A 27,923-nucleotide genomic window follows, 5' to 3' on the forward strand; every position below is an offset into this window, starting at 1 on the left:
TACCCACAGCTACTATCTCGCTCCCTGAACAATGTGTGTGTGATAGAGTGTGTGTGTGTGTGTGTGTGTGTGGAGGTGTAGGTATACGCACAGAAAAAATTTAATATAGAAATGCCCCGTGATGAAAGATTATGACTTGTGCTTTTATATTTAGAAGCAAAAAACGTTCTCAACTTTTAAAGACATTAAGCGGAGATACATAAACGTTCCAAAGAGGGAAAAAAGTCGAGGAGGAAGTACGACTCATGCTGGATGAACGAAAAAATATGCATTTAGGCTTGTTGCAAGCTTGACCGTAATTACGAGCTCCTGCTTTAAATGCATTAACAGGCCAGCTCCAATTCTAAAAGCAAATGAAAGCAGATATGACTGTTCAAAATCTGACTGTATAATGCCCCAAAATAATTAGAGCAATCACTAACTCAAAATCTAAATGCAATTAATTACGTGATATTTTGATTAATCACATCAATATTTGCTGGCACTAAATCACACTAAATTAACGTTAAATTGACCGCTTTGCTAATGAAATGGATAAATGTGCTATCGTTCTTTTGAAATATAGATTTAAATGCATTGTACTAAAAAACAAACAAATTCTAATGACTTTCTTTCTTCTTGAAACATCAAAGAAGATATTTAGAAGAATTTTCAATGCTTGGAAATTGAAAGGAATAGTTCACCCAAAAATCTAAATTCCGTCATTAATTACTCACCCTCAATTACTCACCCTCCAAACCTGTAAGACTTTCGTTCACCTTTGGAACACAAATGAAGATAATTTTTTTTATGAAATCCGAGACTCTCAGGCTCAGTGCATCCGGCTTCTATGCCGGCTTTTGCACACATAAGTCATGGTACTTGTTATTTATACTCGTTAAAGTCATTATTTTTGTTTTTCTTTGCACTCAAAAAGCACTGATGTCACATGGACTTTTAACAATGTCCTTACTATCTTTCTGGGCCATTAATGTGTCAGTTGCATTGCTGTCTATGTAGATTTAATCTAAAATATGTTAATTTGTGTTCTGAATATGAACAAAGTTCTTACGGTTTGGAACGACATGGCGGTGAGTAATTAATGACAGAATTTTCATTTTTGGGTGAACTAACCCTTGAATGGTGATTACAACTGTCCCTGGTCTCCATTTACTTTCATTGTATGGTAAAAGAGCAGCTTGGACATCCTGCTAAATATCTTCTTTTATGTTCCTCAAACAAATAAAGTCATATGGCTTTGGAATGACATGAAAGTGAGTAAATGATGACAGAATGTTCATTTACAAGTAAAATAGTCCTATTAAAATATTCAAATGTTTCGCTTATTATGAGCTACACACACACGCTTTAGGGTGGGGCGAGGGGGATGAAATGCGAAAGTCTGTTTTGTATCCAGGCAGTAATGACCTACATGGTCATAGACCCCAACTGATGGAGCGATGAGTGGGTGGATGCAACTGCAGGGCAAAGGTCCACAGATCACAAATGAGATAGAAGAGGGGGAGATGTAGGAGACGCAGGTCCAGGTGGATGACGTCAGAGCAGTCTTGGCCTAGCAGGTCTGTCCCGCTGAGGTGTCGGGTCTGGACAGGCTCACACAGCCAACAGCTTGAGCAGCCACTGCACAAAGACCAGAAAAATGATTCAGGGAACGTGCTGCGCACATTATTAATAAATATACGCTTATAATATACATGGATGCATGCAACCGTAAAGGAACAGTACATCCAAAAATTTTAATTCTGTCATCATTCACACTTATGTTGATCCAAACCTGTATGACTTACTTTCTTCTGTGGAACATAAAAGGTATTTTGAAAAATGTTGCTAATCAAACCATTTTGGTGACCACTTATACACAACATTTCTTAAAATATCGTCTATCGACAGTTCTGAAACAACATGAGGGTGAGTAAATGATGACAGAATTAAATTTTTTGGTAAAAACATTCCTTTAAATATCACTATTCAGGTACTGAAGAATTTTTTTAATCTGATTATGATTTATTTGAATATTTATAATATATAGATGAGAATAAAAGTTTTCATACACCTTGAAGAATCTGCAAAATGTTAATTATTTTACCAAAACAAGAGGGATCATACAAAATGCATGTTATTTTTTATTTAGTATTGCCCTGAGTAAGATGTTTCACATAAAAGATGTTTACATATAGTCCACAAGAGAAAATAATAGCTAAATTTTTAAAAATGACCCCATTCAAAAGTTTACATACGCTTGATTCTTGATACTGTGTTGTTACCTGAATGATTTTTTGTTTAGTGATAGTTGTTCATGAGTCTCTTGTTTGTCCTGAACAGTTAAAGGAGAAGTCCACTTCCAGAACAACAATTTACAGATAATGTAAATTATCTGTAACTCACCCCCTTGTCATCCAAGACGTTCATGTTTTTCTTTCTTTAGTCGTAAAGAAATTATGGTTTTTGAGAAAAAACATTTTCATTTGCAGTTTAAATGCGGCTTCAAACGATCCTAAATGCGGTTGTAAAAGATCCCAGCCGAGGAAGAAGGGTCTTATCTTGCTCATATGCAACTATTACAGAAGGTTCAAATGCTCACTGATGCTCCAGAAGGAAAAACGATACATTAAGAGCCGGGGGGTGAAAACTTTTTGAACTTGAAGATCGGGGTTAATTTAACTTATTTTGTCTTCTGGGAAACATGTTAGTATCTTCTGTAACTTCTGAAGGCCAGTACTAAAAGAGAAAAAAATATGATATTCAGGCAAAATAAGAAAAATCTTCTTTGTTCAAAAGTTTTCAACCCCCGGCTTATACTGCATTGTTTTTCCTTCTGGAAGATTTAGGAGACCTGAAGGATTTTTTCTGAAGAACAGCAGGCAGTATAACTGTTCAGGACAAACAAGGGGCTCATGAACAACTATCATTAAACAACAACAACAACAAAAAAACACCTGTGAATCACTGTAAACAGCAGTTTTAAAGTGTATGTAAACTTTTGAACAGGGTCATCTTTATAAATTCAGCTATTAGTTTCTCTTGTGGACTATATGTAAATGTCTATTATGTGAAATATCTTATTCAGGTCAGTACTGAATAAAAAATAACATGCATTTTGTATGATTCCTCTTATTTTGGTAAAATAATTAGCATTTTGCTGATTCTACAAGGCGTATGTAAACTTTTACCTCAACTGAACATTTAAAATGACACTTCTTGTCTATTCCAGAATTTATCTGGAAGACATTTATATCTAATGTCTCTTTACTATAGCTGGACATGCAGTGATATTTTAATAAGCGTTAATCATTTTAACATCAGTCAGATGGCTGTGGAAGAGACTGAAAGAAATAAGTTGATTTTGACAAACAAGATCTTACAGCGTTGATGCCCTTGTCCTTCACCTCTGGGTTGGTCTCCGACTCAAAAAGATCTGAGGAAAACAATCGGCAAGCTGAATCCTTCCAATTAACATGTTTACAGACTCTCGCATATCTGCTAATGACGTCACGAACATCTCGACAGCTTTAAGGCGTGCCAATAAACAGCATGATGAGATGCAGCGCTACACAATTATATTTACCTTCACACTAAGAGCAGATAACCATATGTAAATAGGCGCAACATAAATACAATCTTACAAAAAATAATAAACATAGAAAAGACCACATATAACACCCTTCAAATAATGAGTAACAGGAATCATAATTGATAGCATGAGTAGCGTTTCTGCATTAACAGATGATTTGCTCTCCAACCTTTTCTGATACAAAGAGATGTATCTGATTCATATATCATTTTGCTTGTGTGTGTTATATAAAGAGCAGCATTCCAGTGCTTAAAGGTATAGTTCACCCAAAAATGAAAATTTGCTAAAAATTTACTCTGGTCATTCAGGATGTACAGTGCCTTGCAAAAATATTCATACCCCTTCATTTTTTTTTTTTCACATTTTGTTATGTTGCTGCCTCTTTAAAACTCTTTTAAATTGCTTTTTTTCCCCACACCAATCTACACTCCATGCACCATACTGACAAAGCAAAAACAGAATTGTCACAACTTCATAAATTTAATAAAAATAAAAAACTGAAATAAGTGCATTGCATAAGTATTCATACCCTTAACTCAGTACTTATTTGAAGCACCTTTACAGCCTCAAGTCTTTTTGGGTATGATGCAACAAGATTTCCACATCAACATTTGGCAATTATCTGCTATTCTTTACCTCACCTCTTCACTTCTCAAGCTCTGTCAGCTTGGATGGGGTCTGGCAGACATTTTTATGTTTCTCCAGAAATGTTTGATTGTGTTCAAGCCCAGGCTGTGGCTGGGCCACTCAAGACATTCACAGAGTTGTCTATAAGCCACTCTTGCTGTGTGATTAGGGTTATTGTCCTGTTGGAAGGTGAACATTTTGCCCAGTCTAAGGTACTGAATGCTCTGGACTGGGTTTTCATTAAGGCTATCTCAATTTTTTGGTGCACTGAGCTTTCTTTCTCCTCTGACGAGTCCCTCAGTCCCTGCCGCTGAAAAAAAGCCCCACAGCATGAGGCTGCTACCAGCACACTTTACTGTTGGGATGCTACTGTGGAGATAATGAGCAGTGCTTGGTTTCCACCATACATGATGCTTGGAACTGAGGTTCATCAGACCAGAGAATATTGTTTCTCACAATCTGAGATTTCTTTTAGGTGCTTTGTTGCAAATTCCAAGTGGACTTTCATGTGTTTTCACTGAGGAGAGGACTGAGTTTGGCCACACCACTATAAAGCCCAGATCAGTGGAGTGTTGCAGTGATGTCTGTCCTTCTGTAAGTTTCTTTCATCTCCACATATGATCATGCAGCTCAACTAGAGTGACCATCAGCTTCTTGGTCAAAAGTCTAACCAAGGCCTTTCTCCAACAATTGCTCAGTTTGGCCAGGAGGCCAGCTCTAGGAAGAGTCCTGATTGTTCCAAATTTCTTCCATTTTGGATAATGGAGGCTATTAATGCAGCAAAATTTCTTTCTGAACTCCATCCCAGATCTGTGACTTGACGCAAGTTTGTTTTTGAGCCATTTGAAGTGTAGTAACATCTACTAGCGATAAGTGCTCCTGAGCTCAAAGTGTCCTAGAAAAGGCTATGAATACTTATGCAATGGAGAAGTTTTTTTATTTCTAATAAATTTGCAAAGCTATTACAAACTTGTTTTGTGCTTTGTCACTTTGTAGGGGGAAAAAAGTAATTTAAAGCATCTTAACATAAGTGTACAACACAACAAAATGTTAAAAAAAGAATGGAGGGGTATGAATACTTTTGCAAGGCACTGCAGGTGAGTTTGTTTCCATATCGAAACAATTTTGGAGAAGTTTAGTATTACTTCACTTCCTCACCAATGGACCCACTGAAAACAAAATAGAAAAGAAAACAAAATATTGACTTTATAACTTTTTCTCCTCTTTCGTTTCAGTCTTCAACGCACTTTCATGGGAGTACCACGACTGACACTGAAGAGAAGAAATTGGTTTGTGCACAAAAAGTATTCTTGTAGCTTCATAACATTACAGCTGAACCTCTGATGTCACATGGACTATTTTATCGATGTCCTTACTACCTTTCTGGGCCTTAAACATGTCAGTTGCATTGCCATCTATGCAGGGTCAAAAATCATTTGTGTTCCAAAGATGTACAACAGTCTTACAGGTTTGGAACAACATGTGGGTGAATGATTAATGACAGAAGACAGAATTCACACTGTCTAGAAAAACTCTGACATCTTCATGTCATCAAAGAAACTGACACCTTAGACCAGGCAATGTTTTTTCCGGTCTTCTACTGACAAGTTTTGGGGAGTTTGTGCCCAGCCTCAGTGTCCTATTTTTGGCTGACAGCAGTGGAAACCCGTCGTCTGCTGCAGCTGTAGCACGACCACTGCCACATCTGACATGCCGTGTGTTTAGAGGAGATCTTCTCCGCAGCGCTTCTCTAACGCCGGGCTATTTCAGTTACTGTCACCTTCCTATCCATTTGAACCAGTCTGGTCATTCCCCTCTGACCTCTCTGAATAAACAAGGCATTTTTGTCCACAGCACTGCCACTCACTGGATGTTTTTATGTGTTTTATACCATTCTCTGCAGATTCTACAGAGTGTTGTTCACAAAAAAACACAGATCAGCAGATTCTGAGAAATTAAAACCATTCTGTCTAGCACTAACAATCGTTTTATGTTCAAAGTCACTTAGATCGTGTTTCGTCCTCATTCCAATTGTTGATCTGAATGGCAACTGATTGTTATTTAAACGTTTCAATGCTTTTATGCAATTGCTGATGCATGTTTGGCTGTTTGGATATTAAATGGATAGTTGACCCAAAAATGAAAATCCTGTTATTAATTACTCACCTTCATGTCGTTCCAAACCTGTAAGAACTTAGTTTATCTTCAGAACACAAATAAAGATATATTTAATAAAATCTGAGAGCTTTTTAAACATAGACAGCAACGCAACTACCACGTTCAAGGCCCAGAAAGGTAGTAATGACATAGTTAAAATGATCCTAAATAAGTTAAAAGGCTACCAAATGTATTAGTTTTGTTAACTGTTGATAAAGTTTGTTATTCTTCAAGATATTTAGTACCAATAGTGGCAAATAGTTTACTTCTGCATTGCAAAACGGATAAGAATAACTCTCTACTCAAGGACTTACCAAAGAGCACCTGCAGTCTGGCAACACAAGACACAAAGCCATAAAAAGGCAGGTACTGTTCACCAGCGCCAAACCGCTCCCACAACAACTGTACCACAACATTGTCACACTCCACACCTGAGGGCAAAAACAGACACAGAAGGAGGGCGAGGGAACGTGAGTGTTGCAGTGTAGAGACTGTAACTTTCCCTTTGTATATTAACACAGGGTGTGGTGTTGTGTACATATGGGATCACCTGCAGCATTCAGAGCCAAACTGAGTTCAAACGGACTCATAGTTCCTGACGAATCCTCATCAAACTGGAAAAAGATAGACTGTGCAAGAACAGAATTATAAATTGTAATATCAAGCAGGAGTCATTTATCTGTTTTCTTAAAAGGAAGCCAGTGTTTGGGATTTAGCTCTGCACAGAGAACTAAGGCACTAAAATGAGTTCATAAACAGGATAAACAACAACAGCAACAACAACATTTCAAGGTCTTTTGGTCTGTGCAAGACAAGCTCCATGTAACCTAACACAACCTGATAATTGTCACAGCTCAGTGTCCTCACTGCTCTTTCTAACTCTGTGCCAAAGCTGAGAGTGACCTTTTCACGCATGAGAACTAAGATACCTGCAGATTGCGTAGGGAGGTGAGCAGCTTCTCTGCTTGAGCTCTGTTCAGACGGCCTCGGCCACCAGTCTACACACAGCCGTTAAGAATATCGACCAAGAATGGAAAAAATATTTTTTTTTATAAAGGAGAAAAAGTATGCTACTGTTCAAAGGTCTCTTTTGCTCACCAAGGCTGCATTATTTAATAAAAAGGACAGTAAAACAGTAATATTGTGAAATATTATTACAGTTTGAAGTAACTGTAATCTTTTATATATGATAAATGCAATTTACTCCTGTGATGGCAAGGCTAAATTTTCAGCAGTCATTACTCCATTTTTCAGTGTTTTTTTAATATGCTGATTTGCTGCTCAGGAATCATTTCATTATTAATGCTGAAACTTTTATTATTAATATCTGGAACGGCACTTAATTTGATTTTTTTAAACAGTTTAACAGTCTGTCACTTTTGATCAATTTAATGCATCTTTGCTGAATAAAAAATTATTAATCATAAATAAAAAAAGTGAATTAATCACCTTCATGTTGCTCCAAACCCTTCAGAACACAAATTAAGATATTTTTGATGAAATCTGAGCGCTTTCTCACCCCGCATAGACAACTACCATGTTCAAGGCCCAGAAAGGTGCTTTTTGTGCACAAAAAGTATTCTTGTAGCTTCATATATATATATATAACAGTTGAACCACTGATGTCACGTGGACTAATTTAATGAGGTCCTTAATACCTTTCTGGGCCTTGAAGGTGTCAGTTGTGTTGCTGTCTATACAGGGTCAGAAAGCTCTCAGGTTTCATCATAAATATCTTAATTTGTGTTCAGAAGATACACAAAGGTCTTATGGGTTTGGAACGACATGAGGGTGAGTAATTAAGGACAGAATTTGGGTGAACTATCCCTTTAATTTCTTTAAAATATTGCTACATGGAAGAAGGATACGTCTTCCCCAAAGATGAGCTGTCTGCAGGTCTCCAGAGGAAGTTCATAGTCTTTTTCCAACACTAAAACACAATTAAAACACAACAAAAGTGTGATTAACAAAAGTGTTAAAAATAAAGCTTTAGGCTACTGATATGGATGCTAGTTTCATGTGTAAATTATTACATAAACATTTTATTATATAAACGCTGTTATACAGTACATGCATACAAGTAGATGAATGTATAGCTGCTGGAATTCATCACACTGGCTTAACTTCTCTGTAAGAGAAGCTAAATAATACTTCCACCTAGTGGTGATTTGTGGTACAGTAAGTGTGTTTGCTTGAAGGGATAGTTCACCCAAAAATGAAAATCATTAATCATTAATTACTCACCCTCATGTCGTTTCAAACCGTAAGACCTTTGCTCATCTTCGAAACACAAATTAAGATATTTCTGATGAAATCTGAGAGTGTTCTGGTCTTCCTTCAAATAAAAAAATACCTTAATTTGTGTTCCAAATGAGGGTCTTACAGTTTTGAAATGACGTGAAGGTGAATAATTACCAGAATTGAAATTTTTGGGTGAACTATACCTTTAAATATTGTGAACAATCCCTGTGGTGACAGTTTGTGCTAAATGTGTACATCCTGACCTGAGTTCACCAGGTTCATAAACTGCATAGCATTCACTCTGTCATCCTGGAAAGTGAAAAACATAATGACATATTCAGAGATGTTTGGCTTTTTCCGTGATTCATCAGATGCCCGCAAATCTTTTCCACACTACAGACCGGATTGAGATGCTTACCGATCCAGCCTTTTCATCAAACCACTTCTGCACCCTAAATTGATCCTCAGGTAAGATTGGCTTTGACATCACTATCTATGGAACAACGTATGGAGAGAATAATATAAACAACGATATTATATATAAGATCACACACAGATGGTTGTTCTTTTAATCATTTTAGTCAGTAGATGTCCTACCGCAGAGTAATTGTTGATGCAGGGGAAATCCTGGAACCTGTAAAGCAGATTTGAAACTTTTATATGGTTAACCACTGGACAGACATACTGCGAACAGCACTGTGCCACAATCACAACCGAGAACTGATAGAAATGATATGTCTTTCACTCTTTGTACCCCTGTATGTTGCCAGTCTTGGTGTAAATGCGGAGGAAGAACTCCCCCTGCTGGTTGGGCCTGTAGGTGGAGGCTACGATGACATAACTGCCAGGCTCTAGGTGCACCTTCCGCCACACGCTCCTAATGCCACGGTACTTTCCAGATCGAGCAACTGCACGGTTGTTGGAGAAGAACTGCTGGTCCAGAGATCCTGGTTTGTCCTGCATCTGAAGGTAGTGAAGATGTTTGTGCATGTGTTTGTATTTCAATAGCGTTGTGTATCAAGAAATGTTTTAGGAAAGTGTTTTAGAAAGTGAGTCTGTATTTTAATGCTGCTAGATGATGTTCATTCAGCTGATTACCTCAGGGGGAACCTGAAAAAGAGAACGAAGAGAGGTAAGGTATAACAAGAAATAAATCTAAAGTTACAGAGATAAACAATTGTTTCTTTATCCCTCCCACATTAAAATGTATTATTTTTTTATGGTTTTATTACTAAAAAATGTTATTATTATAATATTTATATTACCAGCCTTCACACAGAACACATGTGACTTTTTATGTCTTTGTAAGAAGTCTCTTATGCTCACAAAGGCTGCATTTATTTAATCCAAAATACAGTAAAATGGTTATATTGTGAAGTATTATTACAATTTAAAATAGCATATGATGTTATTTTTTATTTAAATTTATTTTAAAAATGCAAATGTAATTTAATCCTCTGACAACAAAGCTGAATTTTAGCAGCCATTACTCCAGTCTTCAGTCTCATTTTTATTATTATTTTAATTATTATATACACTACCAGTAAGAACAGTAAGGTTTTTAATGTTTTTTTTAAAGAAGTCTCTTATTTGATCCAAAGTACAGTAAAAACAGTAAAAATCTGAAATATTTTTACTATTTAAAATAATGTTTTTTAATTTAAATATATGTTAAAATGCAATTTATTCCTGTGACTTTAAAGCTGAATTTTTAGCATTATTACTCCAGTCATACAATATTCTGATTTGCTGCTTAAAAACTGAGTAGTTTTTTTTAGGTTTCTTTGATGAGTAGAAAGTTCAGAAGAACAGCATTTATCTGAAATAGAAATCTTTTGTATCATTATAAAAGTTATCACTTCATTATAAATATCATCACTTTTGATTCATTTAAAGCATCCTTGCTAAATAAAAGTATTAATTTCTATAATTTCTTTCCCAAAAAATAAAAAATAAGATAATTATACTGACAAGTTTTTGAATTTTTGAATAGTATAGTGTATAATGTTACAAAAGATTTTATTTCAGATAAATGCTGATCTTCGGATCTTTCTATTCTTCAGAATCCCGAATAAAATGTACTCAACTGTTTTAACTGTTTTAATATTGATAATAATAAAAAATGTTTTTGAGCAGCATATTAGAATGATTTCTGAAGGATCATGTGACTGGAGTAATGATGCTGAAAATTTAGCTTTGATCACAGGAATAAATTACATTTTAAAAATATATAAATATATTCAAACAGAAAACAGGTATTTTAAATAGTAAAAATTTCTAAATTTTACTGTTGCTGTACTTTGGATTAAATAAATACAGGCTTGGTGAGCAGAAAAGACTTCTTTAAAACATTAAAAATCTTACCGTTCAAAAACTTTTGACTGGTAGTGTATATCTAATAAAATTATGTCATATGCATCACCTACATATTTTAGGCCTGGCTTAAAATGCACTACTCAGTTATATAACACATGTAACAGGGTGTCCCAATCTCTCACCTTGTAGATGTGAAATGCAATGTTGAGAAAGTTGACTTTATCTTTCTGTCTGCGGTATTTCTGGAGAAGCTCCACCAGTACTGTGCACTTCTTCTTTTTCTCTCCCTGTTTCTCAGTCTTGCTAACAGGAGCCACCACAATACCATCTTCATCGTCTTCTCCATCTGGTTCCTCCCCTTCTTCACCCTCACCATAATCATAGTCATCCACATCTTTCTCAGACAGAATCATCTGGAACTGAGGATTTTTCCAGAAAGATCCTGCAGGAATGAACAAAAGAAATAAGTGATGAGGAAGCATGTTAAGGAACAAGAGGAAGTAGTTACACAGTAAAATTATAAATAATACTGAAAAATAACCACACTTTATTATTACTGTCTAAGTTGTGCTGCTTAATATTTTTGAGGAACTCTTTTGTAAAAGCATAAATGTACTGAATGTACAAAAAAAACATACTGGTCCCAATCTTTTAAACTGTATGTTAATGACAGCAAGGTTGGAAATAGTGATGGCTTGTGGTAAAAATGCCAGCAGAAATAACAAAAATGCCTCATAAATTCAAGACACAGGGAAAAAATAGCAAAAAATAACAAAATCGCACAATTAAACAATATATCATGTAAATAAAAGATTAATATTGTAGCTTCAGTGAGTATAACAAGGTTCTTCCATAACTTGTGCTAGACTTGGCTAACGCCATGGACCGATATGTTTGTGTGTGTAGCCAGAATGTGACGTGCTAAAAATGAACCAGAAATGTTTTATATTGTTTTCTAATCATTATTACAATATAAAAAGCAATAATCTACAAAAAATATTTTTGTGATTACATTGCAGCGCTGTGAGCTCCTGTTATTTGCATGTATAATTTAGATACAATTCTAAACCATCTACTGTTACTGACAACAATTTAAAACATTGATTAAAGTAACTGGATAAGTTTATGTATTTCACATTAAAGACAGCATAGTATGGTCTTTATAATAAGGTGATTATTAAAATTGCACTCGCAAATGTAAAAAATGCCCCTGGGAATCAAAAATTGCCCCTTAAAGAAGTTCACTTCCAGAGCAAAAATTTACAGATAATTTACTCACCCCCTTGTCATCAAAGATGTTTTTTTGAGGAAAACATTCCAGGATTTCTCTCCATATAGTGGACCTCAATGGTGCCCCTGAGTTTGAACTTCCAAAATGTTGTTTAAATGCAGCTTCGAAAGGGCTCTAAATGATTCCAGCCATCTTATCTAGTGAACGATCGGTTATTTTCTAAAATAAATGACAATTTATATACTTTCTAACCTCAAAAGCTTTTCTTGTCTAGCTCTGCGTGAACTCTGTGTATTCCGGTTCATGACAGTTAGGTTATATTGAAAAACTCCCATCTCATTTTCTCCGTCAACTTCAAATTCGTTCTACATCGCTGTTTTACATTTTTTTGTAAAGGGCATTTGATCTTCTTTGTACGTTCACTTTGTAAACACTGGGTTGGTACTTCTGCTGCAGTTTAAGATGATTTTGAGTTCACACAGAGCTACACAAGATGAGCATTTGAGGTTAAAAAGTACATAAACTGTCATTTTTGTTTTAGAAAATAACCAATTAACCAATTCTGGAAGTAAACTTCACCTTTAATGTAAAAGTAATGTAAGAATTTCTGACCCTAATTTAATTTTTTAAATTTTTTTTTAATTTTAAGTTAAAGGGATAGTTCACCCAAAAATGAAAATTTGATGTTTATCTGCTTACCCCCAGGGCATCCAAGGTGATAATGTAGTGTTTCTTCAGTAGAACACAAATGAAAATTTTTAACTCAAACCGTTGCAGTCAGTCAGTTATATAATTGCAATCAATGCTACCAAATCTTTGGGAGTGTCACACGCCAGATGCTGTGCAAGCGCTCAGGACAGTAGGACATAGCGGTGAATCAGAGGTTACAAAAAAAAATAAACAAAAAAAAATTATCGCACAACCCGATCGTTTCATGTCTTAGGACATCACTGTACCGTCACGAGTCGCAGGGTTTAATTTAGTTTTGTTTGTGCATGTTTTTTTACTCTCAAAGATTTGGTAGCATTGACTGCCATTATATGACTGACAGACTGCAACGGTTTGAGTTAAAAATCTTTGTTTGTGTTCTACTGAAGAAACAAAGTCACTGACCATCTTGGATGCCCTGGTGGTAAGCAGATAAACATCAAATTTTCATTTTTGGGTGAACTATCCCTTTAACTTCTAATTGACAGTATATTAAATTATATCATATTATATTATATCTAACATTATGTTACATATAAATTTGCATTATATATAAATCAGACATTCATTAATAAACATGCAATTACTAGGGTATCGTCGACTGCCCCCTGCAGAGCACATCGGAACCCAGGTGCCTTGATGTAAGCTCAGAGTCCAGGATGGGGTGGCCGTGTCGTCACTCGCCTCTCCCGACATAGAGTCCGGATTCACACTGCACATTTCCACTGTATTAAACAGCCGGCAAAAATCCTCTATTCCGATCCTAAAAAACACAAATGCTTATGAACTCAAGACAAAAGCAGATTTAAAAGGATAGTTCACCCAAAAATTAAATTTTGTCACCATTTATTCACCCTCAAGCTGTTCCAAACCTGTATGAGTTGAGCACAGTAGAAGATATTTTAAAAAACATTGGTAACTGAGCAGTTGACAGTAACCTCTGACTTTCATGGAAAAAGAATACTATGGAAATCAAATTTAAAATTAGTGCTGTGCAATGATTCGCATCCATGTGTGTACTGTGTATATTTATTATGCATATATAAATGCATACACAGTATATATTTTGAAAATAATTGATATAATCAATATTATATATAAATATATTTAATATATAAATATACCATTTTTCTTGAATATATCCATGTATGTGTGTGTACTTATATATACATCATGAATATACACAGTATACACACAATATGTAATTTTTTTTTTTGTTGCACAGCACTATTCAAAATATTTTCTTTTGTGTTCAACAGAAAAAACAGGTTTGGAAGAACTAAACAATGACAGAATTATTATTTTTTTCTGGTTGAACTATCTCTTCAACTAAATAGCCTATTAAGGGATGCGCTGATTGCAGTAGCAGTTATTATTAGTAGTAGTATTAGCAGTGTTATATAATCATAAGCATTTAATTGATTCCTATTTGGCAAGTGCTCAACAATAGCGAGAGATAAAGATGTGTGTGTGTGTGTGTGAGGAGATCACTCCCATGATAAAATCAATGGCGCTTGTCTACTGGAAGCACCAATTGCGTCTTCAGTTGATGAGCAGCCTGTTTCTATTTTTAGCGTGCCGCAGAGCTACTAACGCCACTTTATTTCCACCATTTGTCTGACATAAAATGTTTTTATATACCAATATTAAAGTTTCTGTGCATGTCCCAAGATAAAATTCTGATTGTGTGAGTTGGAATTTCCTGTTGAAAAATAGAGAGCTGGTTTAAACTGGTCCTGAGCAGAAGCCAGGTTAATAATAACCAGCTCAGGACCAGCTTAAATCAGCTGCCATGCTTCAAAACATACCTAATCAGCATACACATTTTTTTTTACAGGGGTGTGTCAAGAGGGATTGTGTACAGTGTACATTTACCTACCAGAATTCTCCATCCTCAACTTTCGCCAACTCAAGTCTGGTCTTCTGAGCTGTGTCTATAGAGTCCCAGTTCTTACACCTGCACACAAACACAAATGTGCATATGCAGTCATTAGCAGCCTTGAGACGCAACTCTGGTTAGAAAATGAGCTGCTGAGGTCTTTCTCACTTGTCACTCCAGGGTCCACAGTATTCGACAAACCCCCAGGGGTTACGCAGCCTCAGCAGTAAGACCTCTTCAGATGCCTTCTGGACCTAGACACACACACACACACGTTAGGTTTTTGTGAATTGTGGGGACTTTCCGTAGACTTCTATCGTTTTTTTACTAACCAAACAATATTTTCTATTCCCTAATCTTAAACATACCCCTTATAGAAAACCTGTTTGCATTGTTATATATATATATATATATAACTCTATATATATATATATATATATATATATATATATATTTTTTTTTTTTTTTTATAATTTTTTTCCCTTGCAGGGAAAAAAGAACACACACACACATACACACAAAGCATGTGAGAACCTATGGGGTGTATATTAGGCTCTCAAGGGTACTAACACAGAGATGTTTGCCAAAAGCTATTTAAAAATCATTAATTGGATGAATCATTCACTGTCTATAAAATGTCTAGGTCATAATTCATACATACATACAAACAAACATACATAAAGACACTTAAGCACATTTAAGTACTGAATAATATTAAAGGGGTCATCGGATGCCCATTTTCCACAAGTTGATATGATTCTTTATGGTCTTAATGAAAAGTCTATATTATACTTTGGTTAAAAATTCTCAATTTGTTGTGTAAAACAACACCTTTTTACCTTGTCAAAATCAGCTCTGCAAAAACCATCCCATTCTGGTCGAGGCTGCTTTAAATGCAAATGAGCTCTGCTCGCCCCGCCCCTCTCTTCTTTCTGTGGAGTGACGAGCCTGTTTACTTTAGCTGCGTTTAGCTGCTAAACTTGCTAACTAGCACATTACTAGGAAAGGCGATCGCAAAGATTCATAAAAAAACCCTTATACTCACTTCTGCTGTAAGTGCAGCTGGATCACGAATGATTCGCGTGAACATAGACGGATATATGTAGATCGGGAGGCGCATTCCCTTCACAAACAAACATAATCTACTGCATCTTCAGCAGCTCAGATGTCGGGAGTAAATGACGACCACTACGTTCATTATTACATCCAGCAACACAACACCTCAATCGCTCAATTCTTGTCTAACTTACATCCCTGCTCCGGCATCAAAACATGGAGGTCGGACTGTTACAACTGATCTTAAGAAAGACGCTCATGTCAATCAACTATCGTGGGAGCGGCCTCAGTCAGTTTGACGCCACAACGACAGGCATCTGAGAATGGCTCGATTTGAAAAAGGGAATATGATTTTTACAGATTAATTAAAAACCACCGCATGGATTTTTATCATTATAGGGTAGATTTGTACATACACTGCCGACACACATTAATGTTCAAACAACATGTAAAAGTGAACTTAGGGCTGATTTTGACATGGTAAAAAGGGTTTTTTTTAAGAGTAGTTTTTTGTTTATTGTTATTTGCATGTAATTATTCATAATTTAGTATAGTAAAGAACACTGTACAATAAAGTGTCATTTTTCATTATGAGATTCCTTCAATGTTCAAAGATTCATAAAATGATGTGTATGTGTGTATTGTTTTTATACCTTATCTGTAACAGTGATGGCATAGGCATGACCTTTGATAAGACCCTCTGATGTCACAGTACCAATTTCCTTCACACTCACAGCCTGCACATACAAACACAACATATGCATGTTTAATATGTATACAATCATGTATATTTTATACTGTTTGCATCATTTATGTTCACCAGGGCCACACTTGATCAAAAATACAGTATAAACAGTAATATTGTAAAATATTATAATAATTTAAAATAGCTGTTTTCTATTATAATACATTTTAATTTATTCCATAATTCATTCCTAAATTGTTAACAGCCATTACTCCAGTCTTCAGTGTCACATGGTACTTCAGAAATCATTCTAATATGCTGATACGCAATATACAATGTTGAAAACAGTTGTACTGCCTAATACTAAAATAACTTTTGTCAAATTATAAAAGTCTGTAATGCCACTTTTGATTAATTGAATGCATCCTTGCTAAATAAACCTTGTATATTTTTGCTTCAGCTGCTGCAAACCAAGTACAGGAACTAGCTACTGCCAATACATATGCTGATACAGTGCTGTGAGTATTAAAGACATAGTGCTGCTGCACAAACAGCATATATAATAACCCGTAGCAGATCGATACAGGTGGAGCTAGGGATGTGGAGGGTTTTTAGAGGGTCTTTTTTACAAAAAAAAAAAAAAAAAAAAAGAGAGAAAATCTTACTGACCCCAAACATTTAAACAGTAGTGTCTATATGTGTGTTTGACTGTGTGAATATGTATCCGTACATGTATGAAGCAGCTGAGCAGGCTGCTCCTGGCCAGGGCAGCAGTGATGGCTCTCCAGAGCATGCGTGGGGACCGAGAAGACACGGGGAGGGAGTAGGCAATGCCCCCTGTAAAATCCTCCATTCCTTCTGAGATGATTCCCCCCTTCAGACTGCCATAAGAACCAATCAGCCTTTAAGAACAGATAGACAGACACACATACAAATATTACTATTTGGCTTCCATTGGTTGGATTGAGTTCACATGAATTATTCTACGTTTGCCAATTGCTTTCGATAATTTATTCCAAAAATATCAGTCCTTAAATAACACAAAGGAACAATGGCCTTCACGTGAACGGTGTCACTAATGAACAGTCACACGCCCACACAGTCAAGGACACATATGCTGGAACTGACTTGGCATAAGCTTTCTCCACCAGGGCGCTCCAGAACTCGTTGGTGGTGCGAGAGTAGCTGAAAAGCAGACGGCCCTCTCTCACAGGCAGCTTGTCATCCACTACCACCTCCACCCACTCACCATACTGCCAGAACTACACACACACAGAAACAGAGAGAGGACAGGGTTAGATTTGCTCAATACATGCACATTTGGGATTTATTGTACCCTAAAAAGTGGGATCCTTGTTCTGTATCTGTTGAGGTTTTGCAACATTTACCAACATTGACCAATATATTAAAGAGGTCAATGTACTTGAAAAAAAAGGGGGGAAAAGGTTGGGTTTGGTAAGATTAGTCTTTTTTTAATATAATTATTATTTTTTTAAATAAATGTCTCTTATGCTCATCAAAAATGTAGTAAGTATTACCATTTAAAATAACATTTATATAATTAAATATATTTAAAAATGTAATTTATTCTTCTGATGGCATACTGAATTTTCAGCAGCCTTTACTCCTGTCTTCAGTGTCACACAATCCTTCAGAAATAATTTTAATATGCTGTTTCGGTGCTCAAGAAACATTTATTTTTACTATCAATGTTGAAAACAGTGTTGTACTGCTTAATATTTTTATGGGAACCACGGCACTTTATTTCAGGACTGTTTTATGAATAGAAAGTTCAAAAGAACAGAATTTATTTGAAATAGAAATCTTTTGTAACATTATAAATGTCTACTTTTTATCAATTTAATTCATCCTTCATGAAGGCACAGCAGCAAAAATGTTGGAAAATAGTCATGGAAATTTAAATTATGACTGTTTTGGTGTAAAACGCTTACATACACTGCCGTGCAAAAGTTTTGGATCAGTAAGATTATTACTGTTTTTAAAGAAGTCTTTTCTGCTCATCAAGGCTGTGTTTATTTGAATAGAATTTATTCCTGTGATGCAAAGCTGAATTTTCAGCATCATTACTCCAGTCTTCAGTGTCGAATGATCCTTCTGAAATCATTCTAATATGATAATTTATTATCAATGTTGGAAACAGTTGTGCTTGTATTATTTTATATTTGTTTTGGAACCTGTAACGCTTTTTTCAGGATTCTTTGATAAATAACATGTTAAATAGAACAGCATTTATTTAAAACAGAAATCTTTTGTAACAATACACACTACCGTTCAAAGTGTGGGGTCAGTAATTATTTTTTCGTTCTTTGACTGAAAGAAATTAATAGTTTTATTCAGTAAGGATGTGTTAAACTGATAAAAAGTAATAGTAAAGACCGTTCACTGTCAGAAAAAAAAAGGTACAATTCTGTCACTGGGGCGGTACCCTAAGGTACAAAGTGTAAAGGTACAAATATGTACTTTTAAAGTACTCATATGTACTTTTAAGGTACCAATATGTACTTTCAAAGTACTAAAATGTACCTTTAAGGTACTAATAACTACTGTTTAGGGGTAGGTAAGGTAAAAAAAAAAATTACCTTTTCACTTTTGTACCTTAAGGTAGAACTGTATAAACGACCCCTAAATGTAAAGTTGAAAGACTTTATGTGATGATAGACAGGCAGGTATGGACCTGTTGGCCTGCAGGTAGCACTGTTTGTATGTCCATGTGTCTGTCTCTGTGTCCTAGCCTTGGGCTACAGTAACAAGTCTAGACATTTCAGGAGTCATCCACCAATCAACAATCCTCTACCTCCTTGTTTTCTCATTTCTCTCCTATCAATCCTGTCACTGATGTGTCTTCTTTTCTTTCCTCTCCTCTCTAACCCTCTTGGATCAGGTCAAGTCATGTTGCGCATTCCTGTTTAGCCTCCGAATGTAATACTATGGCAGGCAAAAGGTAATTATATGATGAGAACGCCATAACAGTTACATAACGCTTTTCATAAGAACTCTTCAGTGCTAATATGTTTTGATTGTTTCATTAACTGTGCTGTTATCTCACAAGTTTAACCTCAGTTTACAACCATGCACACAACATCACTCAAGCCACAAAAGCTGTAGTGGCTTGTTTTATTGCATGTTTGTCAAGGTGAACTCTCTGAAACAAACAGCTTTCCTGGAATGATTACAATCGCAATGGTTCATTCGTCACAAAATCCTGAGGAGTACATGAATACCATATATTTAGAAAGGGCTCATTATATACAACAGCCTGTAATTGAGAGATTCATATGAGAAAGTGAACAGCTAAAAATTTTACTCATTTGTTTTCGTTTTGCTTTGTTTTGGTTTAATTTAGTTTGAAGTGAAATTTGTCAGTAAACTTATCTAGGTCTAGAATACATATCATACAGCCTGTTTTGTTTTGTTCTATATCATACTGCCTATTATTGAGAGTTTCATATGAGAAAGTGAACAGCTAAAAACTTATCTAGGTCTAAAAACAAATATTTTTATAATGTATCATATAATCATATAAGACCATATAAAAATAATATAAAAACAATTTTAGCCTAAAGAATTATTGAATGAAGTATTTTCCCTAAAATATTAGCAGTGAAGTAAAGTGTATCAGATACTTTGGGGTAAACTGTGTCGATACTCATAATTACCAGTAAACTTTGCACTCCACCCCAAATGCAAAAAACATAAAATAAACATATAATGTTCATACTATTACTATTGCAATAATTATTATGTATATTTAGAATGTTTTCACACACACAGAAAAAACACTTTTCTACACATTTTCCTATTCAAATAATGCAAAAATGACAATTTGTGATAGGATTATGCAGTAATAAAAGTTTTTCTCTTATTTTGTTCTACACTATAATTATGTTTTTCTTTCTTTAATTATGTCTTTCTTTCTTTCTTTCTTTGTTTCACTCTGTCTAGAGGATAACTTAAAGGGAAGGTTTACACAAAAATAAATTTTCATTCATAATATACTTTTTTTTTGGTCTAGAATTTTTTGGTCAGTTGTAACTGTTTGATTCTGCATATTTATCAAAATATCATTCTTTTCTGTTTCGCAAAATATCATACAAGTCATACAGGTTTAGAACAACCTGGGGGTGAGTAAATAATAAAATCATTTTTTGGGCGAACATTAGTGATGGGAAGTTCGGATCATTTTACCGGCTCGGACCTTTGAGTCTCTTTCAGCAAAATGAACGAATCTTTTGTCGAGTCATTTCGTTCATTTTGTTCATTTTAGCAAAATATAATAAAAATGTTACTTGTTACTTCCCTAACACATCTACTGCTTACACAAAGGTTGATCACACTACAAACAAGACAAAACTATAATGCTATAAGAAACAGAAAAGATTAATTCATTGTTTACCTGTGTCTTTATTTTATGATTAGCTCACCTCACTTCTTGTCTGACAAGTTTTTGGGTTCGAGTCGTTTGTTCATCACGTGACAGCCCTATGCTTAAACAATGCAGTCTGAGCCGGAAAGAGGATTGATTAGTTCATCTCTCGAGTCTTCGAGTACGAGTCATTTGTTCATCACGTGACAGCCCCATAAGATGAACGAACGACTCCAAAAACCCGGAGACTCGAAACAGGTGAACTAATTCCAGCACAGAACTTAATAGGATGTTGCGCTTGTGTGACTGAACGAATCACTCCCCGAGATGACTCGTTCGTCCCGAGTCAGATTAAAGATTTGTTCAAAATGAATGAATGAACATTGCACATCTTACCCCACTCCTCACTGCTGTATTAAGCAGAAAAGGAAGATAATAGAACTTTAAAAGGTTAATTCCTTCACTAATATCTCTCAGTAATTTTACGAACACAATTTGTCTTTTGCCACCACTAGCCCCTATCTTAAAGACATTAAAGACAAAACACTAGGTCAAATTCCCTCAGATTCCCCCATAATTTGCACTCTGTATATACTTGCTATGAGACTGACAGGACTGGATGAACAAACTCCACCCACCTTCACATCTTTCAGTGCATCAGTTCACTTTGATGTTTCCTTGAGCCTCACAGTGGGCCTCTTTTTTCACACTACCACTATAAACACAGCTTTCTTTTGTAAGTGTATTTTTGTAAGTGTGCTTCCTGCTAAATAAAAAGCCCTACATGATTCCTAAGGGGTGCACAAAATTTTGGTCTTATCTGCTTTTTTTATCAGTAATTGTGAAAACTGTGTAGGCAAGCACTGATACATGAGCGTTTGCAACTCCAGGATCATTTTAAGATGTGTGGTCATTCCAAACATGGGATTTAATTGAGCGGTCTGGTTCTATTTAGATCATTAGTGGACCAAGTGAATAACTAAAGGGTAAAAGCTGGTTTTAAAGGGGTCTGCAACAAACATACAACATGGGAATGGAAACAAACAGAAACGCAGTGTTCCTTCACTATAAACGAAAAACAGACATTTGAATTATGATAATTTGTGCCAATGTGGTGCGTGTTTAAAGGGGGAGGTGCATGCAGATGTACATGTCATTGGGACAAAAGGAAGATGACGGGAGATGTTTCTGGAATGAGCCTCAGCTGTTAGGGATGGTAAGGTCAAAGACGACTGATTCTAATTACCGCTTCCTTCAAAGTACTACATCTCCAGCTAGAAGTAAATCCTGACGCATAATTACACAGAAGACGTTCAAACGAGGATATAAATTCTGGACCAAATCGGCTCGCTCACAGACCCCCACTTGGACTTTAAAAATGGCCCCCTTTATGTAAAATTTATGGGTTATTTCATGCTTTCCCTATTTATTAACCTCATTTTAATTTAAGATTAAATAGCAGTTATTAATGAAAACCATGATGTGATAACCTCATAAATGTCTCATAATTGTTGTTTTTAATTGGTTTCCTCTTACTCTAAAACGAAAGATGCCCGCGTAAGATTCGCTCAGGCTTTGTCCAGATGGAACCACTTTCACAAACAGGGTCGGGTGCATGGTGAGACAGGACAGGGCCGCCAACAACCAGCAGTTACCTGTAGCAGGACACAAGAACAGGATCTGTTACACAACACATCATTTCCATCAATATTTACGACATATGAACACAGCGTCAAACACAAAGTGGAAATTCAGGCTTTGAAGAGGCAGGAGACATGCGGTCCGTCTCACGCACAGTGACATTCCTCTGTAACAGGTAACAGATGTTCGTTTGCCCCGTGTGGGGGAAACAGAAATGGATTCGGTGTGACAACACTTCATAAAAAACACGCTTAACACAGCAGCTCCCATAGGAATGACACCAAACAGAGCTCTACAATGGAGTACGTCCAATTAATCCGCAGTCCGCAAGAAAACGGGCTGGATATGTTGATGTGGAACGTCACTTGAAAACAAATAATTAAAATTTCTGCTTGAAGTGCTAAGAATAAGTCATTATTTGGGGAGATTTCCATTCAAATGAGATTATTTACATGCGTTTGTTATTCTATTGATGCGTTGCGATGTTCATATATTATTTAGGGAGGCCATCCAAATCCTGAGTGGCAATCGCACACTTCACGATTCAAGCAAAGATCTGCGTGTTTTGGTGCAAGAAGCCTGCAGTTCTTTGTATGTGTGTTTTAACAACACAAGAAAAGTCATAAAAGATGGATTTCGCAATAAATGATCGCCAGATGTTGTCGTGACAAGGATATTGTTTGGTATTTCCACTCTAGTATCTAGGGATACCCCTTAATATTGTATCCTTGGGGGATACAAAAAGGGAGTTAGCCCTTTCCAGAAAATTAAAGATGAATTACCGTTTAAAGATCATGTGTGCACAGGACCTTTTGAGAAATACTGGTGAATCAGTTCTGGCAGTTTGCTGGTATGAGAAGTTGTGGCATTACCAGTAAAATACCATTTTGATGCTTTACGTGAACAAAGCATAAGAATACTGGTATGAGCATGGACAAGGTTTAGACAAACTGCATTACCCTGGTGAAAAAAACAGCATATGCTGGTAGGTATGTTTTGATGTTGGGATGCTGGTTAGGTATGTTTTGATGCTGGTTTAAGCTGGTCCTTTGCTGGTTTATGCTGGTCCTTGACCAGCAACATGACCAGCATAAACCAGCAAAGGTCCAGCTTAAACCAGCTAAGGACCAGTTTAAACCAGCATCAAAACATACTTAACCAGCATTCCAGCATCAAAACATACCTACCAGCATATGCTGTTTTTTTCACCAGGGTAGGCCAATTATAAAGTTCTGGCTTTACATAATGTTGTTATTTATGTTTTCCTTATGGACAAAAAGTATTCTTGTAGCTTAATAAAATTAAGGTTGAACCACCGATGTCACTTGGACTATTCTAACGATGTCCTTACTACCTTTTTAGGCCTTGAACGTGTCGGTTGCATTGCTGTCTATGCAAGCTCTTAGATTTCATCAAAAATATTTTGATTTGGGTTCTGAATATGCATTAAGGTCTTACGGGTTTGGAACGACATGAGCTTGAGATGATAGATGATTTTCATTTTTGGGTGAAAATAGCAATAAATGAATTTATGAAGTTGTTTATTACCTTTATACATGCACCTTTTAGAGGTTATTTAGATTATGACAGGCACTGGTTTTGCTATGGCACATGCATCAAAATGCATGGTAAATTAACACATTTGGCATTATTTTTTAATGGATTTAAAAATATTTACTTATTGACTCATTATTATAACTTATGATTTCACTTGATATACACTACCAGTCAAAAGTTTTTGAACAGTAAGATTTTTAGTGTTTTTAAAGAAGTATTTAAATAACTGTTTTCTATTGGAATATATTTGAAAATATAATTTATTTCTGTGATTTCAAAGCTGAATTTTTAGTATCATTACTCCAGTCACATGATCCTTCAGAAATCATTCTAATGTTCAGATTTTCTGCTCAAAAAACATTTTTATATTATTATGTTCAAAACAGCTGAGTAGAATTTTTTTTAGGTTTCTTTGAGAAATAGAACGTCCAGAAGAACAGCATTTATCTGAAATAGAAATCTTTTGTAACATTATAAATGTCTTTCTCATCAAAAGAAAGCTTTTTTAAAGCATCAAAGAATCGTGAAAAAATGCATTCAACTGTTTTAAATATTGATAATAATAATAATAATAAAGAATGTTTCTTAAACAGCAAATCAGCATATTAGAAAGATATCTGCAGGTCAATGTGAAACTGAAGACTGGAGTAATGATGCTGAAAATGTAACTTTGATCACAGGACTAAATTACATTTTAAAATTTATTTAAATAGTCAACAGTTATTTAAAATAAAATAAAAATATTTCAAAAGTTTACTGTTTTTGCTGTACTTTGGATCAAATAAATACAGGCTTGGTGAGCATTAAAAAACATTACAAATCTTACTGTTCAAAAACTTTTGACTGGTAGTGTATACCTTGTTGATATATGTGTATATGTTAAAAAAAAAGGCACAGATTTCTGGTTTGATGTTGATAAAGGGGTACTTGACCCTTTCTCATGGGACTTTTAGGGGTAAGACAAAAAAGGTTGGGAAACACTAAACTACAGAATATAGCTAAGCATGTAAACGCTGAACATCTCGCCAACACTGAAAGTGAACACCAAATCAACGCCATATGTAGAGAGGGAGCGAGTGGGGTAAGGCAAAACAATAAAACAATACCCGCTGTGCACAATAATTGTTATTCTTTAGGTGGGAGGGAAATGGGGGGCGGGAGAAGGAGGGGTGTACAGATGATGCCAATCCGACCTCTCGCTCCCTCTTTCTTCCCTCTGCTTTCATCCCTCCCTGTCTCTAGTACATTTGTCGTGTTTTTGATGTGAGTGGCCTGCGGCGGCTCCATGTTGCATCTCTCAGCAGGGACTCTGCAGGAGGCTCTGAGATCAGCGCAGTGTCTCGCGGCTACAGGGGCAGAATGAGGATAGTACATTAAGCACGATGAGGAAGATCTGGGTGGAGGAAGAAGATGGGGGGAGGGCATCTGCATGATAAGGAGAGGAAGAGTGGGAGCGTTGCCAAAGACGGATATTTCACTGATAGCGCTCGTGCCTTGAGGGGGCTATCGGGTGATTTGGTTTCTGAGAAGTGCAGTAAGGCGTTATCCCATTATCCTGGCATAAAATATGAACAACCGTGCGCTAACACGGGCGTACACTCACCCAGCTGGCCCTGGCAGATATCGGTGGTGCCCATGGTGCCCTCAACAAAGACAGCATTACTTGTGATTTCCTGAAGAGGGGGAGAGGTGGGGAAGGAAGATGGGTGTGAGCCAAAAACAATTTGCAAGTACATGTGAGGGGCTGATGAGGACATCTGAAAACACATGCATGTTAGAGAACTATACAGGTTCAGGAACTGTCTGTCCTAATGGAATAAAGCAAAAATTCTGTCATTGTTTACTCGCCCTCTTGTCATCTCAAACCTGTATGTATTTCTTTCTTCTGTGGAAAACAAAAGAAGATATTCGGAAGAACATCTAAACAGTTTCAGTTACAATTAACTTGGAACCAACCACATAGAACAGTTTAGTCACCAAGATTCTTCAAAATATCTTCTTTTTTTTAGCAGACAAATGAGTGTGAGTAAATGACAGAATTTTCATTCCTTTTATCCCTAATGCGCACTTGAGTATTAAAAAAAAAATTAAATGCATATCCAAATTATTGACTGACTTTAAAAAATACCCTCAATTTTATGTGCCTTTTGTTTTAATGTATAAGCTCTATATTTTTGTTTTCACCCAGTTTCATTTTTGGTTTAAAGTAATTTTACTCACTTCTGTGTTTTCTGATATTCCTCAACTATACTTAAATCTGACCATGGACCACAAAACCAGTCATTTGTAGCAATACATAGTATGGGTCAAAATTATCCATTTTTCTTTTATGCCAAAAATCATTAGGATATTAAGTAAAGATCATGTTCCATTAAGATATTTTGTACATTTTCTACCGTAAATACATCAAAACGTAATTTTTGATTAGTAATATGCATTGCTAAGAACTTCATTTGGACAACTTTAAAGGCGATTTTCTTCCTATTTCGAATTTTTTGCACCTTCAGACTGCAGATTTTCAAACAATTGTATCTTGGTCAAATATTGTCATGTCCTAACAAATGGAAAGATTATTTATTCAGCTTTCGGATGATAAATCTCAATTTCCAAAAACTGACCCTTATGACTGGATTTGTGGTCCATGGTCACAAATTAAAAAAAGAATTGTCACATGTTGGTGTAAAAGTACAAAGCAGGTCATTTAAATTGTTAATTTTAGCACTTTTTTTAAAAGACAGTTTTCCCTTGAGATGCAACATCACCTTAAATGACATCATAAAGTGTGAAGGGACTTTACTAGTTTTTCTACTTGACTTTGTTTCTTTTAACTTACTGTCAAATATTGTCAAAATGACTGTTGATAAATGCAAATAAATATGCTGTAAATGCACGTAATTCAATGCAAAACATGCTTTCTAGAAAAACTATAAGTCCATTTGAAACTAAATTATGCTGATAATAATAAAAAAAAAATACTATTTTCATTGTAGTTAGCCTTATGTGTAAATTAAGTTACCTTGGGGCGCAGCCACTTCACTGCCTTTTTAGGATCAGGATCCACTGGGATACCGAGGGAGCTTTGGTTTGCTGCAAACACCGTGTCAGAGAACAGAACGGCAGATTTAAGGCATTTCTGCAGCAGGGCATCATAGTCCTGATCTTTGAACTTCACCGGATTGTCAATGGAGCCCAACTCAGACATCTCTTCAGATCAGCAGAGAAGATCAGATCAGATACGGTAGTAACTGCTACTGTCACAGATGTACAGAAGTTTTGAGCTCTAGAAAAGTTTTGAGCAGCAGTACATCCCATCCTATCCCCACCCTCTCAAGTTTACAGCCCCTGGGAGGCATTGAAACTTGAGACGTGTATGATAATACCCCGACTAGTTTGGCTAAACGGACTGCTAACCGACTGGTCTTACTGCTAATATTTACATAATTATCAGTTATTAGAAAACGTAACGCTTTGCTAGCAAAATAGCAAATAATTGATGGCCATTTTGGAACAAAAAATTATAACATAGGTGTCGCCGCATCTCTAACGTCCTTTACACATTCTGACATATATATACAGTACACAGGGGAATATAAATTCAACAAAAATAAACGTTATGTGCGTGTGTGAACTACCACATTCACCACTAGATGGCACTGCGATGCCACTACCTCAGTTTCACAGTTCTAGTCCTTAGTTATGGATTGTCATCCCGAATGAACACATTAACGCCAATTTCTTCCCAGTTATGTTTTACTCACTTGATATCGTTATCAACACTCATGTCTGTTCTATAAAAACGCACAACCACAGTGTCGAAAACTGCTCATTGCTTGCAAACACCCTGGTGAAAAAACCAGCATATGCTGGTAG

General features: G+C 35.9%; 1 protein-coding gene and 1 long non-coding RNA gene across 2 annotated transcripts in view; one reads left to right on the plus strand and one right to left on the minus strand.

Annotated features, from left to right (window-relative positions):
* The window catches only part of LOC127181212 (uncharacterized), a 41,333-nt gene extending 25,621 nt beyond the window's left edge, over window positions 1–15,712 (plus strand). Inside the window, exons 2-7 of the long non-coding RNA XR_007829744.1 lie at window positions 5,434–5,487; window positions 8,996–9,064; window positions 9,367–9,565; window positions 9,672–9,728; window positions 11,211–11,412; window positions 14,689–15,712. This is a non-coding gene — a long non-coding RNA (uncharacterized LOC127181212). The remainder of the gene's footprint in view (window positions 1–5,433; window positions 5,488–8,995; window positions 9,065–9,366; window positions 9,566–9,671; window positions 9,729–11,210; window positions 11,413–14,688) is intronic.
* capn12 (calpain 12) lies at window positions 10–27,336 on the minus strand. Its single transcript, XM_051135772.1, has 21 exons — window positions 27,070–27,336; window positions 25,657–25,726; window positions 22,392–22,510; window positions 17,600–17,733; window positions 17,202–17,373; window positions 16,440–16,523; window positions 14,899–14,984; window positions 14,731–14,808; window positions 13,439–13,614; window positions 11,095–11,354; window positions 9,695–9,706; window positions 9,351–9,559; window positions 9,194–9,230; window positions 9,015–9,089; window positions 8,860–8,905; window positions 8,224–8,285; window positions 7,285–7,353; window positions 6,906–6,984; window positions 6,670–6,786; window positions 3,363–3,415; window positions 10–1,620 (listed from the first exon to the last, which is right to left on the minus strand). The coding sequence occupies exons 1-21, from the start codon at window positions 27,253–27,255 to the stop codon at window positions 1,594–1,596; spliced, it is 2,151 nt and encodes a 716-aa protein (XP_050991729.1). The 5' UTR covers window positions 27,256–27,336; the 3' UTR covers window positions 10–1,593.
* Window positions 27,337–27,923: the final 587 nt, after the last annotated feature.

The sequence above is a fragment of the Labeo rohita genome, chromosome 18 (genome assembly GCF_022985175.1).
Source record: "Labeo rohita strain BAU-BD-2019 chromosome 18, IGBB_LRoh.1.0, whole genome shotgun sequence".
Taxonomy (NCBI): domain Eukaryota; kingdom Metazoa; phylum Chordata; class Actinopteri; order Cypriniformes; family Cyprinidae; genus Labeo; species Labeo rohita.

Coding starts and splice junctions, on each gene's coding strand:
- capn12 (XM_051135772.1), bottom strand. CDS start 27,255: ATGTCTGAGTTGGGCTCCATTGACAATCCGGTGAAGTTCAAAGATCAG. Junction 17,734..22,391: donor CGGGCATCTTTCGTTTTAGA/GTAAGAGGAAAC, acceptor GTGTGTGTGTAG/TTCTGGCAGTATGGTGAGTG. Junction 1,621..3,362: donor AGGACAAGGGCATCAACGCT/GTAAGATCTTGT, acceptor GTCTTTGTGCAG/TGGCTGCTCAAGCTGTTGGC.